The sequence below is a fragment of the Neurospora crassa genome, linkage group I, assembly GCF_000182925.2.
Source record: "Neurospora crassa OR74A linkage group I, whole genome shotgun sequence".
NCBI classification, from domain to species: domain Eukaryota; kingdom Fungi; phylum Ascomycota; class Sordariomycetes; order Sordariales; family Sordariaceae; genus Neurospora; species Neurospora crassa.
In genome coordinates, this window is record NC_026501.1 from 5,085,073 (window position 1) to 5,101,298 (window position 16,226).

The 16,226-nt window shown below is 51.0% G+C and overlaps 3 protein-coding genes across 3 annotated transcripts; all 3 read left to right on the top strand.

Moving 5' to 3' along the window:
• Positions 1-385: 385 nt before the first annotated feature.
• Positions 386-3,573, top strand: NCU16391 (hypothetical protein). The gene is made up of 4 exons (XM_011395079.1): positions 386-857; positions 961-1,398; positions 1,456-2,222; positions 2,305-3,573. The coding sequence occupies exons 1-4, from the start codon at positions 705-707 to the stop codon at positions 3,401-3,403; spliced, it is 2,457 nt and encodes an 818-aa protein (XP_011393381.1). The 5' UTR covers positions 386-704; the 3' UTR covers positions 3,404-3,573.
• A 787-nt stretch (positions 3,574-4,360) lies between these two features.
• NCU03255 (3-phytase A) lies at positions 4,361-7,103 on the top strand. Its single transcript, XM_959315.3, has 6 exons — positions 4,361-5,286; positions 5,367-5,621; positions 5,684-5,745; positions 5,822-5,967; positions 6,038-6,126; positions 6,188-7,103. The coding sequence occupies exons 1-6, from the start codon at positions 4,690-4,692 to the stop codon at positions 6,836-6,838; spliced, it is 1,800 nt and encodes a 599-aa protein (XP_964408.2). The 5' UTR covers positions 4,361-4,689; the 3' UTR covers positions 6,839-7,103.
• A 5,143-nt stretch (positions 7,104-12,246) lies between these two features.
• On the top strand, positions 12,247-15,264 carry NCU03257 (ammonium transporter MEP1). Its single transcript, XM_959317.2, has 4 exons — positions 12,247-12,961; positions 13,035-13,366; positions 13,458-14,396; positions 14,457-15,264. Exons 1-4 carry the CDS (start codon positions 12,895-12,897, stop codon positions 14,649-14,651), a joined length of 1,533 nt encoding a protein of 510 aa, XP_964410.1. The 5' UTR covers positions 12,247-12,894; the 3' UTR covers positions 14,652-15,264.
• Positions 15,265-16,226: the final 962 nt, after the last annotated feature.

Here is a 16,226-nt window from a genome sequence, read left to right on the forward strand (position 1 = left end):
ATACAGGGAGTGCCCGCTAGCATACGGCTCACTAAAACAGGCATGCAGGTTGCACCAGAGGTACGTCTTTGTGCCTTGTGTAGGAGCCTCCCGCTGTTAGCGCGCTTCGTACCCGAGTGTCCACTGATCGATCCCTGGGCTTTGCCAAATCACGTTTTCATTTTCCGTCCCGTCCCTCATTGCACCCGACATCTTCACCCACACCGGTGACGACAATCCGCACTCATTTAGCTCAGGCTCTTGCTTTTGGGAAGGTGCGCTGTGCGCTTAGCCAGGAAGGTATAAAGATTTGGAGTCTGCACAATCTAGCTGCGATTCCAGCTTCGGACATCCAGATTGCAGCAACGAAGCTCTTGGTAGATTTTCACCCCCCCCCCCCCCCCTTCTCCTGCATCGAACCTCAACGGCTTGATTACCCTTTTGAGTGGGCCTCCACTATCTATTGCCCGAGTGCTTTTTATTTTCCCTTGCAGGCCACGCGATGTCCACCTCAGTCCGTGCCGGCCTCTACAACTGAAGCCCTTACAACGTGGCTGCCATGTGCTTTCCTGCCAAATATCATCGCCCTCTCTCAAATTCTATTTTCATTCTCAAAGACGGCCATTTACCACGTCTCCCATCAATTTCTTCCTCATCTTCAACACGAACTGCTGATGCTTAATGGATCTGCCACACATCAGAAGCATCAGCTTTGATATTGGTTCATGATGGAGCCGTATACGCATATTGACACTCCACGGCCATATTTTAGCTCGGACATGAGCGAAGACGATAGCGAGGCCGACGACGCCTTTCGTTCTGGGATAGACTTCCTCAGCGTCAGTCGCTTTTGTCATGTCCAGACCGCAGAAAGCAGAGTAAGCTGTGAACAACCCTCCTGAGACTCTTGGGTAACGGCACAGGCGCCGGGACTTTCTTCGAGGTTTTGCCATCTCTGTGCTAATCTCAGACCTTGGACAGTTCGGTGCAGACGTCGGCCCAGAGATCAAAAGCTTTGTTTACGAACCATGGCATAGTTTCGATATAGATGACGAAGTCTCTGACGACAACACGGATGATGAATTATCTGATGAGATTGATAGTATCGAACTCAATGAACACGACTGGGCTATAGGGGTGACTCCTGATATGTTCGCTACCTGGGGGCCATTTGCAGCGGCACCACTTTCCCAGTCTGCGGCTACCATGCCTCCAACACTATTACCACAAGTACCGATAGGGCTGCAGGCGCCGGGAGTAGCTGATGATCTTATGCCCCAGTTACAATTGCTGCAACAGCAAACCCAGCTCCAGCAGCTTCAGCAACAGGAGGAAATGGGGTGGGAGCAGGGGCGGCAGAGGTTTCCACGAGCTCAGAGGTTGCGGTTGAATTTGACTGCTCTGTCACAAAAATACAACGTGCGTATATTGGCTGCTTGGTGATAGTTTGAATCTGCTCGCTGACAGGAGACGCAGCTTTATTTTGCATCTTATCAAAATAAGATACACGTGTTCATCCCCCGGAAGGGCCCGAACATTCTTCCCCGGCCCTGCTTGGTACTGAAACCTAAAAAACTGAAGACTGACTGGCCCGTCAGACCAGCTATCGATCAGTCGTTCGGCCACCAGATCAACCACCTTATGATCGGTGATTTGGGCCACCTGGAAGTTCTCTTTTTTGCCTTTGATGACGGCGATGTCGGAGCCTACTACACGCACACAATTGCCCACTACATTGTATCAGCGAGTCGACAAAGGGAAGCGAATGGCAGACCTCCTCCCCGCTCATTGATACCCAGAGAATTTTTTCATGAAAATGTGGGCGAGTCTGCTTGGGGAATTGCGATCCATCAAGAATCACGTCTACTGGCTGTCAGCTCCAACAGGGCTGAAGTCACGGTGTTTGCTTTTGCGCTCCACCAGCATCGACCTCATAAACCGAAAGATGATCTTACATCTTGTTTAGATCCATCTCCCCAGATCTGGCCCGGTCAGACAGCTCTTGGCCTGGAGAGAGACGTCCGGACTCGAACTAGGACGTGGAAGATTATCCTACCTCTCGATTCCCGTGGAAGCAACATTCCGAACATATCTTTCTGTGATGACGAGCAAGGTTGTGCGGAGTACGTGGTCGCTCAAGATATAAAGCAGCGGACATGGTTCCTTGACATATGGCGACTGGGATATCCTCCAGTTGAGATCATGCATGAAACGTCCAAGATGAACTACGTTACGCCGTCACAGTGAGTGTGCATTTACGTTCCCATGGTTCCTTGTTCTTGTCCTCGTCAGCTGAATTGTTTTGACTGACTTCAAGGATCTCAGTATCGGTTGGGGCGTCATGGTTTTGCCTGATAGATCTTTCAAGCAAACCGCATCCTTACACGAGTGCTTAGGTCTTCCGCCTTCGGAGTTTTCAGGTGGAACATTGCGTAGTGCGCAATTATGGCTGGACACAACCAATAGCCTTTCCCATGTGAGGGATCTGGCAAATCCTCTCTCATATCTCATTCCCGCGCCCCATAATTCTTCATTCATCGACCCGAAGAGAATCGCCGGGTTCCCTATTGAGGAAGACTTGGACGAAGAAAGCGGGGCGGAGGAAGAGACGGAGATTTTGGATGCGGCTAGGCCATGGACCAACGTTGATTTTGGGGTTACCGACCGGCGGTCCATAATCTTGAGCGGTGAACGTCCCAGGCCTCGTCAGGCTCCTCGGGCGTACCTGGATGATACCCACGAGGGCATCCATATGGCTCAGTTCATCGTACCGAGATTTGCGCATGTTCCAGACTCATCAAGCCTAAGACGCGAACGATATTCGCGCTGGCGCACCCCTGCGGTCCCGTTCAGTAAATGCGATTTCTTTTCGCGCTATGCGACGAAGAATATGTCCATACTCTTGACCTCTTCGACAGATGTCTGCTTGGTACACATGGATCCCCAGGGCACGCCTGTGCTTTGCAGGCAAGTTCTTCCGTATCACAACCACCTTAACCGGCATCAGTCACCATATGACCTCCACCGAGACTACTCGCAGCGAATCGGTATGCTCCTCCACGTACCAGAGCTCAGCCTCGTAGTCCTCGGATCACTCTGTGGCCGTGTTGCCTTGGTGCGTCTGACAAAGACGGCAAAGCTTTTTTACGGTGCACCAGTACGTCGTGGATTCCGCGTGGAAATGGTTTTGCCGCGTCGGTCAGAAGAGGACAAACGGATGCGCCCGTGGTGTACTCTCCATGGCATTGCCATTTCCCCTATGCCTGACCCAAAAGCGGACGGTATCTCGTTGCGCAAAGAGGGCGATGAAGGCCAAGAACCGGCGTTGAAGAAATGGAGGCTGGTACTACATTATCTGGACCATACGATTCTAACATATATCATTATGAAAACAAAGGACGACGAAGACCTACTCGTTGTCTGAAGAGAAGCGGGTGTAGAAACCTCCAAAACTGATAATAAGAGCGGTTGCGTATTGAAAGCGTCCATGAAGTTCAAGCCGGGGTGCAGGGGGTGGATATGCTTACACAAAATTATTGCATGTCACAAAGAGACAATATACTCTATGTATAGTCTAAAAGATATAGATGTTGTGAGCCTCTACAATCCAGCCCTAGCTTTGTTTGTTGGTCTAGTACAAAAAGCACTCGTTTTGACTGAAAGCGGGGAGGCTTTCGCGCTCTCAACGGATGGGTGCTATAGACTGGTATCTTGCATTTTCAGAGATCTTGAAGGAGACGGAGAGGGGGGATATAAAGAGGCTTCTTTAGCGTATCACGCCGTGGTCACTGTCCGTTGCTTCAAACGAAGAGTGTAATTGAAGCCAGTAGGACCTCACTGCTCTACCCTGTTCAACCCATCGCCAAAGAACTAGACTAACAAATAACTAACCGGTGTTGTATTCGAAGTTGCTCGCTGCAACTTCGCTTATTCCTAAAAACAACGTAGCGTACAGTTTCGACTGTTAATCTATTGGATTTCTTTCCACATCATGTATGAGATCATATCCGGGGAAAGCACCGTCAACTGGTTGTCCCAGCCTTTTTTTGAGGCTCATGCGAGGCTCTTGGTACAACCACCTTACAAACGTGGAAGCCAGTGTCCAACGGTAGGTACTATGAAGATGGCTGGCAATCCGGCGATTCGGCACTTTGCAGGACCGTGATCGACCAGGCCCGGTGCGGGGTTGGCGAATGTGTGATACGATTGGCTCGCGATCGTAGGGTATGTGACACTACTTCCCGTTTATAGTTAGCGCTTGGCAACCACCTGCCGGCAAGCTCAACCTTAATTCCACCTCTGCAGCTCTATCGGCTCGAATTTGTCCCCGATCGTCCCATTTCACTTCGACAGACCATCCTCCTCCACCGTCATCCCAATTGCCGTCGTATCGCCTATCATCGGGCCTCACCACCTTCCTTTTGTTTACTGCGATCCTCTAGTGTACCGCTAAGCGACTAGCTGAGGTAACATGGTCACGGTGCGACTATATGCCGTCCCCTCGTGGTCGGGTACTACGTAGCCGGTCAACTTCCTGTACACGTCACCACCGTTCATTCTCCGGGCATAGTTTCCGTCGAACAAGCCAGGATCTTGTTTCTAGCCGTGCCATTCAAAATGGCGACCCTCCTTCGCCGCGTAAGCCATGAAACAACAACCCTCGGTCGTCAGCAGTTCGAACCACCAAGGGGCGCATAGACAACCGTCAAGATGCGTTCGCCGATCAATCCTCAAGCGCCAGGCCACAATCCCGTTGGTCTAGCTGAGAAGGAAGAGCTGGTGTTACGCCCGCTTCTTGCTCATGACACGCAACCCAGTCCTGGGCAGCGTTTGAAGCGCAAACTGTCTATCCTCCTGGCTTCCTGCGCCGTCTCGCTCGCCGTCCTCTTCGCGTTCAACATACTGGCGTGCAACGGCACCCTGTTCGGTATCAAGCCGCGTCCATCTGAGCTCGCCAGCCCAACACCGCTCCAAGCCCGAGATGATCAGAGATCTTCGGGCGAGAAGGACTGCCCATGCAAGCCCACATCCACGGTACCCGATTACTTTAACACCAGCCCGGGCCCATGGATTGGAAAGACGGCCACGGGCAAAGCGCCTTTCATGGCCCAGACCAGAACCTTTGACCATGCTGCTACCTACGTACCTAATGCGCCGCTGCAGACACAGGTGCCGATTCAGGGCTGGCACCCGGGCAATCTGAGCATTTTCGGCATGATGGGATTTCTGACGCCTTACACGCCCTCGACAGGGTTCGGCGTGGACGAGTGGCCGCTACCTGATGGTGCCGAGATTATTTGGCTTCAGGTAGGCTCACTGAGAATCTAGACAGCAACGCGGCACTAGGGGTACCGCGATCAATGCTGACCATTTTTGTCGTGCTCTAGATGGTCTCTCGTCATGGCTCTCGCTATCCCACTGGAGGCTCAAACGTGGAGTCTTTCGGTGCCCGTCTTGCCAATGCGACTGGCAAGTTCAACGCTACGGGCGAACTCGAGTTCCTGAACAATTGGAAGTATCAGATGGGCACTGAGATTCTCGTCCCCAGAGGTCGCCAGGAACTGTTCGACTCTGGTGTCCTGCACGCTTACATGTATTCGTCGCTCTATGACCCGAACACCAAGATTATCGCTCGTACGACGGTATGCATCTGGTTGTCCGTAAAGACAAGTTATTTAGTTGGGTGCTAACTAGAGAAACATAGACCCAAGACCGCATGCTGAGATCTGCTGAGAACTTCTTGGCTGGTATGTTCGGCCTGGAATGGTAAGTTCTTTCCCCTCCAAGCCCCACCGCCATGTGATGTTGCGAACGGTTGGAGTTAGATATTGATTTTGTACAGGCCCAACAATGTCACCCTCGAAGTCATCATCGAAGGCTCCAATCTCAACAACTCCTTGGCAGGCTATATGAACTGTCCCAACGAAAGGGAAGACGGCCTTGGCTCTGCGGCCCGCGATATCTGGGTCGGCCACTACTTGCAGAATGGTACGCGGATTCTGGATGATAAATGGCCTGAGTAATATCAGTTGCACATGGCTAACTTCATCAACTTCAGCAACTGAGCGTTTCTCCAAGCTCGTTACGGGTTATAACTGGACGCTCGATGACACTTATGCCGCCCAGACCTTATGCGCCTACGACACAGTAAGTCAAGCGCCACCTCGCTCCTACCACTTGTTTCATATCAAACTCACATTTTCTGTAGGTCGCAAGCGGCTACAGCCGCTTCTGCTCCCTCTTCACCTATGAAGAATGGATCGGCTTCGGCTATTCCCACGACCTCCAATTCTACGGCAACAACGCCTTCGGCTCCGAGACCGGCCGCGCCATCGGCATCGGTTTTCAGCAGGAAGTCCTCGCCCGCCTCCAAAACCACACCATCCCCTACTCCGAGACCCAAGTCAACGTGACCCTCGACAACAATACCGTCACCTTCCCGCTCAACCAGTCTCTGTATCTCGATTTCTCGCATGACACCAACATTGTCTCCATCCTTGCGGCTTTTGGATTAACCCAGTTCGAAGAGGACCTTCCCGCCGATAAATACCCGGGCGAACACAACTTTACGGTATCGCACATGACGCCCTTTGGCGCGAGACTCGATATCGAGATTATCAAGACGCCAAAGCCGTTGAAGGCTGATCGGTCGGGCTATGAGGATGAGGGAGAGGAGACGAAGTATGTCCATTTTGTGCTGAATCAACGGACGGTCCCGTTGGGGTGGAGCCATCCGGAGTGTGATGCGGAAAGGGTGGACGGGTGGTGTGAGTTTGAGGCGTTTTTGAAGGTGCAGGAGAAGATGCCCGGGCTGGCGAGGTACGAGGAGGTGTGCTTTGCTGATGGTGGGAGTCCTTAGGGGAGTTTGTAAGGGGGGGTCTATGAGCAATTCGTAAAGGTATGCTTTTTTTTTTGGGAAGCACGCCTGTTTGGGATAGGTGGTGAACTTTCACGAGTATTGATTATGAACGGACAGGCTGGAGGAGAAATGCGTGACGTGAAACGAAGAAAAATCGAGATGAGGACATTTGTATCTGGCGAAAGAGCCAAAAGCTTACTAGATCTATCTGCTGCCGATTCGAAACTTTTGTTCGCCACAATATTCCGATGCCCAAGTTTGATGGCTTTATGTTCAAATCTTGACGAGCTTAGTTCTGATGGTCTCCGACAGCCATTTACCTCGATGCATTTGCGGAGCCATCTACATCATACGTTCTGTCTGCACCCAGAACGCGCCTCCCGGTAATATGGCCGTCCTTAAAAGTGAACATAGTTTCCGATGGTTGTTTTGTTATCTTCTTATCTTTTTTTGGTTGAAAATAAGAAGAGAAAACCATTGCTTCAATCATCATTTATCTTTGCTGACAATAACTTGTAAATAGCTTCTACATCGATAGGTGTAACACGTGCTGGTCTTTTTATTCTCCATCCGAATAGGGGTAAGACTGGAGCGTCAATTATTGGCATCGTAACTGATATGTTGGGAAGAGAGCCTAGACTCCGGTACATTACCGACCGTCTCTAACCAACATAGTCGTCATCAAATTGCGGTGGCATCTCGCTCCTTGTCTTTTCTTTGGAACTAAGGAGTAGCGTCACGGTCCATGGTCGTGCTAGACTAGGAGCTCACTAGGTGTAACTGTGGAGGCTTACGACACCTCGCTGTCTTGTGATGTTTTCGGTGTGTGTTCTCAGGATTCCGGTGGTATGTGCAACACACAACAAGGCATCACCGCCATTGTTCAACTACACTACTGATAACAAGTGGGCGCTTTCCCCGACTTCAGTTGGACCTTGCATGATGCCCTTTTGCACTTGGTGAGGCTCGTCAGTTTACATTATTTTGTGATTGAAGCTGGGCGGTCCCCATTTCGATGGTTTTGAACATGTCTGGTCCCTGTTCTGGTCCAGTTCTCGGAGGTAGTACTTCCACGAGGTACCTTTTTCCGCCCTTCCTTATGGGAGGTTTGGAGTCTACCTACACCACTACATGGTAGAATCGCATCTTCCATTGCCGGCATATGTGTACGTACCTTACCTTCTGGATTTCTCAGCTGCCCTTGCAGACAAGGCTGACGTCGACTTTCATCAATGAGGGTCCTTACATCAGAGAGGCATCGAAGTGGACTTTTCACTCCATGCTTCTTGGCAATTTGCTTTTTAGGCTGCCAAGATGACTGATGCAACTTTGACTCCCCAGTCCCGGCCGCGGACGCGGGTGCGGTACTGTACACTACTCCAAGTAGCTCGGCGGGCAAGATTGGCAGCCGATGGGGTCTCGGCAGTGGTTTTGACAGTCGTTAGTCAACGTCATCGGCGGCGTTGACAATAATTGGCATCATGTGCCGTGTTTCCTCTCTTGTGCATCACCGATGTATCTGTTTGACCGATGAAATTGGGTGTCCATTTCGACGTCTCTCCACCAAGATAAAAAATCAAAAAAAATCGGAGCGACTAGAGGTAGTCACTGCAGTCATTTCCCCTGGAAGTGCATCATGCACCTGAAAATCCATAACACCCCTAAAATGCCTACAGCTAGCCATCCGTAATAAGGAATTTACAGTATAGGCATTTGTATGATTACTTCCTATTTGCATACCAACTCGCCGGCCAAATTGGCACATATGCATCAATTGGCGCACTTTGATAGGGACCTGCAAGCTCGACCTTAACGTATACCACAGGGTAGCTGATAAGGGAATTGCTAGGTAGGTAGCAATGTTCCGATTCGACAATTGGCTGGACCTCCATTTGTTGACGCTAAAATGGGGATTTCGATCGGTCAAAAAGATGTCGAATACTCTCCCGGACACACAATGGCAATATGAAGACCGCCCCCCACCCTGGTGAAAAAAAAAAGAAATAGGTTTCGATGCCCCTGGACCTGTACCCCAGTTTCCTTTCAGTCACCACCAATCCAGGCGGCTTACAGCGGCCCGAATGCCGTGAGTCGAGACTCGGCCACACCTTTTTGTTGATGACTGGCCTCGGCTTTCCGCTCGTAAGTGCGTCCCAGACTTAAGCCTATCGCCGACGCAGTTTTCTTTCTCTTTTGGTTTTTTTTTTCCTTCTTTAACCCATAAAGAGTCTGTGGGGTTTTGCCTTCTCGAAGTGGGCTAAAGATGTGGACGACGAGTGGATAGGAGGGATCGCCGCCATGCCCGCCGTGGAGGAGGTCTCGTGCCGTGGGGACTGCAAACTGCAAAGAGGTGTAGCGGCTGCGGCTGCGGCTGGAGATGAGGGTATGTATCAGTGTCGCGGAAGATGGAGGTATCGAAAAAAGTGTCGAGGTTCGAGATCCAAGTCAAACTGAAACCATGCAACCGAAGCTGGTGAAATGAGCAGGCATCCGGCCATCGTGTAAAACCGGAAGAGGGAGGCGGGGCCTGCCGCGATGGCGGAGCCCGAAGGAGGCTGACCGTCGCCGAATCTGTCCGAACCTGGAAGCGTTGACAGAAACCTTTGTCCAACACTCGGGCTTCTCATTGGTCCCCAAGTCCTGATAACCTATCTCTTGGCGTACTTGGCTGCGGCCTGCAACCCCTGCGGTCTAGGAGCGCAGGGGCTGCCCGGTAATGGAGCTGTCGAGTTCTGGACCTAAGTACAGGGATGCAGAATGGGCGTGGCCACCCACGAGGGGGGTGGCCTGTGAAAACCTCCCAACGTCGTGCCTTCTTTTGTTCGCAAGTTCCGTCATCTGGGGTGCAGCACGCCGCTCGTTTCCACGGAAGAAAACCAAAATCGACGCCACAGAAACCCCAGGAACACACGACGGAAGCTGGGGGAAGTCGTATTATATCCCATTGTATCCAATTGGCGTTCAAGTGAACCCAAAGCTACCCCTGTTGTCTATATCGATGGATGTTCGGTTTGGCGGGGTGTCAACTTGTGCGCGTGGGGGAATGCGCCTGGTCGGAGTTTGCGTTCGGTACCAAGGCCACCCAATATTCTCTCTCCATCATGCCCACCGTGTCAGACGAGTAGACGTTGGGGTGTCGGTCGATACTAAACTCGGCTTCAGGTGCTACTTGGGATCATTTACGTGAGTTGGCTTTGTCTCGATTCGGCCGCGTGTGCTTTAACCCAGAGGCACCAGCATAGAGGGCTATGAGGAGGAGAATTGTCTCCAGATACGAACCTCTTGGAGGACATCGACGCCCTTTTCTATATAACTTTACCTATCTGGGTCCGCTAGAACTCAGGGGGATCTTGGTGATATCACCAATTATAGGAGACGCCAATAGTGCATGCACGGAATGTAACTGGAAGCAAGCGGAGCAAGCACACGTGTACGCGCAAGGTCCTACTGAAAGATCGTGAAGTCGGTTGACGAGTTCGGTGCAGCCGTGTCTAATGTCTTGTTTCTTGGCAGCCCGGAATTGGGAGGCCCTGGAATCGACAAGATAACGCCACATTGGAACTGGAGATGTGTGAAGATCACAGGAAAGCATATGGGCCACTGCTCTGCCTGATCTTCACTCCGTTGTCGGGCGAGAGCGTCCCATCACATCGACGGGCATTGGCTGTCTACTGTAGTTGACAGTGTCCCTGCATTCATCGGGCACTTTTGAATATACTGTGTATACATCAAGTATGTGGCTTGGGGGGGTTTCTAAGGTTGGGTGAATTGCAAAATAAGTACGTACAGTACCTCTCGAAACCCAATCCCCATACGACGGACCGCACGTAAATGGTGAGACAACGCAAGTCGGTCCACAAGTCAAAGAGTCACAAAAAAGGAGACGTTGAATTCACAGGCTCATTTTCCCCAATGTGCCGCCCCAGAATGGGTTCGGGACAGCGGACCTAGGTAACGGCAAAGCGTGGAGGGCGGAGGCGTGCTGGTAGCACAGCACCGCACATTCCCGGAGTCGGGCCCTTGTCCCCTCGTACTACATCTGCATTATCATTGGCTGAGTTGGGATGACAATCCCGTAAGCTTTTTGGAAGCAGGCTCTACCTGGCCAGGAACAAAGTTCTTTTATGATTTCAAACGAACTCCCGAGTTCCCTATCAGTGGATTGTGTATCAGATTGTCTGCAAATCACGGCCGAAAGATAAGGTAAAATCACAGGGCCACTCAATATTTTCAACCCTCGGAGCACATGTAGCGAGCTTGAAATGAATTTGTTGATCAGCTAAAACAAATTTGGGCGTTGACGGATATGCAAATGTACAGATCAAGCCATTGCAAGTGAATGCAAGGCAACGCGGTTCGGCTCTGACATGAAGAGATAAGGTAGTGTACAATGCAAGTCCGTTAAAGCACGCCACGGCTGTACACTATGCAATGTCCCAAAACTTACAGGCTGTACCCTCTCTGCCCGCCCACGCGTGCACGGAATACAAAACGACCCTGATGGTAATTGACATATTTGTTCAGGTAAGTGAATGTGGAACGCCTTGTGAATCAGCCAATCTTCTTTTCGCTCCATGCCTGAAGAGAGTTTAGCCACCTGGGAAGCTGGGCTGAAGCCCTCCACATGTTCAAAACCTTGTGTGCGCATTTGCCTGTATCCGTTCTTTGCCTCAAAATACCTTCCCGCCCGAAGTTAAAGTCGTTGGTACCTGTGTCATCTGATGGTTGCTTTTGAGTCTCTCCGGGCAGCTGGCCATGATTGTATAATTGAAGCCGGCATCCCCCATTTTTGTTCTCAATCCCCTTTCTGGCGTCCATAGGCATTGGCAACCTCAAGCAAAGACATCCTAGGTTCGCGAACGGCATCTCGCCACATTTTTTTGTCCCATCCATGCAAATGGAGTGGGAGTGGGAAGAGAAGAGCAGGGGATAACCCACACCAGAAATTGAGGGACAGCCGCGGATTGGTGAAGCCAGCCATGGCAGCCATTACGGCTTCCACTAGCTGTTTGGGGCGGCGTGGGCATTCCCATTTGTCTGGCATGGAACCCCCATCCCACGTACTGCGTATTACCGACAGGTCGATGGGAATCGGACCAGCGTATAAGTACGGCGCGAATTGGGACGAACTGGATGTTGAAGGCGCTCTCACGGACGGGTTAGTAGACGAGAGTATATAGATGGGCTGAGAGAGATGGACTTCATACATAGATGCGTATCAAGCTCACGCGACTCGGAGGAACCTCCTAGGTATTGATTCCAGGCACCGTCTGTCTGTAATGGTTTTCACGGGCCCAATTGAGGGAATCCTCCAAAAAAACATCGATCCTTGCTCCGTTCCTGATCGCGGTAGCAGAATAAGGTAACAGAGCTAAACAGACAAGAGGAGTGCTGAGTGTGCGCTAGGCGAGTCCGCCTTCGGCGTGCAGAGGCAGACTTCCTTGTGGGTGCCTGCCGTCGTTCCAAGGGCGCACTAACTTGGACAAGTTCCTGCGATCCGTACCCTGCGCGGGCTGCGTCAGATGGGACTCGATGGACCTTCGGGTCGCTCCTCCCCACTCTGCTGGTACATAGTATCGACATGCTGCGATGCTGCACCCGGATGGATCCCACTTCTTTGCCCACACGCCCATCGCTTTTTATCAACCTTCCACCTCTCGACTCTTATATAGACCATGCCTCGTCCCGCCCTCCTTCTTCGGCCATGACTCTCTGGCCCACCTAAATACCGGCTTTGCTCCTCAAGTCCTGTTCTCTCAGTAAAGGAGTCTGAGACTAAAGAAAAACAAAAATCTACTCTTCAACTTGCGACGGACTTCTTTCCACACACGGCCCGTCCCTTAATACCAATATCTACTACCGAAGCGCCGTGGTCCGAGTCTCCTATTACGCACAGTTTCCTATAGTAATACATCCCGGATTCACCGCCTACCGCCGTCATTTACCGTCCCGACTCCCGACTCCCGACTCCGACCCCGACTACGCGATCGTCGTCGTCTCCTCATCCCTTCCGCCCCCGTAGCCTCCGGCAGGCACTCCACCAGCCTGCCGCAGCCATGTCGTATTCATGGTTCGGGGCCCCTACCCCTTTCAATGGCACGACGCCCAACGGCGGTGATTCCGGTGAGTCCTTTCGGAAGCTCGACGACATCCACCCAATGCCTCCGACACTCACTGACAAGATCATCGCCAACAGCCTCCGAAAACCTCAACCAATGGTACCAGTCAGGCGACCAGGCTTTTATTCTAGTTGCATCATGCATGGTCCTCATCATGATTCCCGGCATCGCCTTCCTCTACTCCGGCCTTGCCCGTAGAAAGTCAGCTCTATCACTCATTTGGGTGTGCATGATGTCTTCCAGTGTTGTCATGTTTCAATGGTACTTCTGGGGCTACTCATTGGCGCTCAGCAGCACAGCGACCAACGGCTTTATTGGCAACCTGCGACACTTTGGTCTCATGAACACACTCGGTGCACCTTCTCCCGGCTCTAATCTCATTCCTGAGCTACTCTATGCTTTCTACCAGGTAAGATGACTATCGATTTTTGTCAGACACTTCAGCCAAGGGCCTGGTCTTCCCGACTCAGGGGTATGTTTATCTAACCCCGACGTGACAGATGCAATTCGTCGGCGTCACCGCAGCCCTTGTTGTTGGGGCCACCGCCGAACGCGGTCGCGTTGTCCCAGCAATGGTCTTCATCTTTATCTGGGCAACACTGGTCTACTGCCCTCTCTGTTGCTGGGCTTGGAACGTCAACGGTTGGGCCTTCAAGTACGGAGTGATGGATTATGCTGGTGGTGGTCCCGTCGAAATTGGATCCGGTGTCTCGGCTCTGGCTTATTCTTGGGTTCTCGGCCGACGTAACGAGAAGATGATGCTCAACTTTCGCCCACACAACATCTCCCTGATCACCATTGGTACGGTCTTCCTTTGGTTCGGCTGGCTCGGCTTCAACGGCGGATCTGCTTTTGGCGCCAACCTTCGCGCCGCCATGGCGTGCTGGAATTCGTGTCTCACAGCCATGTTCGCGGCCATGACCTGGACCCTTCTCGATTACCGTCTGGCCAAGAAGTGGTCGCTCGTCGGCTGGTGTTCCGGTACCATTTCGGGTCTCGTCGCCGCTACTCCTGCTTCCGGTTATATCCCTCCTTGGGCCAGCATCATTCTCGGAGTTGTTACTGGAATTGTTTGTAACTTCGGCACTAAGATCAAGTTCATGATTGGCATCGACGACGCTCTCGATATATTCGCTGAACACGCTCTTGGAGGCGTTGTGGGTCTGATCTTCAACGGTTTCTTTGCTGCCGATTACATCATTGGCTTGGATGGCGTCAACCAGGAAATCCCCGGCGGCTTCCTCAACCACAACTATAAGCAGTTGTACATTCAGATCGCCTATGTTTGCGCCACAATGGGATATTCTTTCGTCATGTCTGCTATCCTCGCCAAGGGCGTCGACATGATCCCAGGTCTACACCTCCGCGCTTCCGAAGAAGCCGAGCTCCTCGGCATGGATGATGACCAGCATGGCGAGTTTGCTTACGACTACGTTGAGGTACGTTTTTTTTCGGATCGTTCTTTATTCACCTCCATGGACTAACAATGTTTTCAACAGGTTCGCCGCGATTACCTGGCATGGACACCAGCAGAGAAAGAGCAGAGGCAAGACGGCGACATCATCGTCCCTCAGCACGGCATCGAAGGGCATCAGGAGCTGTTGAGCAGCTCTCGCCACGGACCCACCATGTCCGAACTCCCACACCATGAAGAGGAGGATCCGCGAGAGAAGAGGGGCTCGACCTCAGAATAATCTACAAAAGATGTCGACGTCGAATTATGCGACTACGCAACGAAATTATTTTCACAAGCGACTTTTGGGTTTCTGTTTTTGTTTTTGGGAATGCATAGAACTATGAGTTTACGGGGCCTTGGATGAGAGAATGTGGAAAACTGAGGAAGTCAAGCGCGGGATGGAAGGTTTCCCTGCCTGCGCGCGCGCCTGGGTAGATTTGGGCTTCCAACAATACCTCCTTTTTAGGCTTTTTCACCCCTATGTTTGTTTATTTCAACGGATGTTACCGTCACACGGTGTTTGATGGATACCGAGTTTATCCCCCGGATGATGAAACCCGGGCTGGCATATTGTTATTTTTTGTATAATACCCCATCTAACTGGCGATGTGAAAGCAGGCATGTTTCTGCCATATTCAGCGTTCAAAGTCCTTGGTCTTCAGATCTGCTCCGTTGTGCTTGTTTCCATGTCCCGTTGGTTGCCAGCCTAGATTGGGTGATGGCTTTGTACCACCTTTGTACATACCATGTTCGTTATCTGGTTTTCGATTTCCATATTTTATTTTTAATGGCCTCACTTGTTGATGCCCGCAATTTCCGAGCCACCGGTAACGGACCTATGAGCCCGACTCTCTTTTCCTGGTACTTGCAGTTTTGCGGCCCAACGAGTCATGCGCTGATCCAAATCAGAGAGAGAGAGAGAAAACAAAAAAAAAAAAAAAGAGGCGGTCAACAATCCGAGCCTGGTCAGATGGTGAACTGCCAGGTTTTGTCCTTTCCCAACTCCCAGGTCTAGGGATTCAATAATTTCAGTATGTGGGAGTGTTGTACTGGTCACTCACTAGAGTATTCGCATTTTCGCGCACTTGAGCTTACAAGTCAGGCATTGGAAGAAAACCGAAGCAAACCATATATCATGTGGTCCAAGGCTGTAACATGGACACATTAAGCAAAAATGGGCGTATTGACAATGTTAGCCAAATGGATCGTAGGTACACTACTTATGTATGCATGTTTTTTTGTGATACGTTACTAAATAGTTTATTGGAATAAGCAGCTCCCAAAAGTTTCTTTGCGAGCTTACATCCTCTCTGCGAACTGCATCAGGCTTTCGGTCAGACTTTTGTCCCCTTACTGTATGTATAAATCATCAAATCATCGACGAGATTGGAAGTGAGACTTCAACACCTATGTATTACTCTCCTCTTCAAGTTAAATCAAGCTCCAACTTGACCTCTACGGCCAAATCCGAACAAAGCAAAACATAACCTTGATAGTAAACGACTTATCAATTATTCACGCAACATGCAGTCTCGTCCATCACAGACCAGAGAGAGGCCCGGAACAAAGTGATGTTGTATCACGCTCACAAGCTTTATCTGGTGCTTGGTGAAACTCTGCTCAGTTCATGGATCCCTTTTTTTTTTTTTTTTTCCCCCATCTCCATCTTCGAAATCATAGTAAGTTTCAAGTTCGACACTAGCATATCAACCAATTTAGTACTGTCATGCCAGTGTGCTGATGATGTGTGCGCCCAAAGCTTACCGGTGTGATTTGAAGGTCCTTCTCGTCAAGGCTGGGTGTCTGGACCACC

Bases quoted from the DNA above. Each gene is read 5' to 3' on its own strand.
- NCU16391 (XM_011395079.1), top strand. From the start codon at position 705: ATGATGGAGCCGTATACGCATATTGACACTCCACGGCCATATTTTAGC. The intron at 858-960 runs GTAAGCTGTGAA...GACCTTGGACAG, and splicing joins TCCAGACCGCAGAAAGCAGA to TTCGGTGCAGACGTCGGCCC. The intron at 1,399-1,455 runs GTGCGTATATTG...CAGGAGACGCAG, and splicing joins CTCTGTCACAAAAATACAAC to CTTTATTTTGCATCTTATCA.
- NCU03255 (XM_959315.3), top strand. From the start codon at position 4,690: ATGCGTTCGCCGATCAATCCTCAAGCGCCAGGCCACAATCCCGTTGGT. The intron at 5,622-5,683 runs GTATGCATCTGG...AGAGAAACATAG, and splicing joins AGATTATCGCTCGTACGACG to ACCCAAGACCGCATGCTGAG. The intron at 6,127-6,187 runs GTAAGTCAAGCG...CATTTTCTGTAG, and splicing joins CCTTATGCGCCTACGACACA to GTCGCAAGCGGCTACAGCCG.
- NCU03257 (XM_959317.2), top strand. From the start codon at position 12,895: ATGTCGTATTCATGGTTCGGGGCCCCTACCCCTTTCAATGGCACGACG. The intron at 13,367-13,457 runs GTAAGATGACTA...CCGACGTGACAG, and splicing joins TACTCTATGCTTTCTACCAG to ATGCAATTCGTCGGCGTCAC. The intron at 14,397-14,456 runs GTACGTTTTTTT...TGTTTTCAACAG, and splicing joins TTGCTTACGACTACGTTGAG to GTTCGCCGCGATTACCTGGC.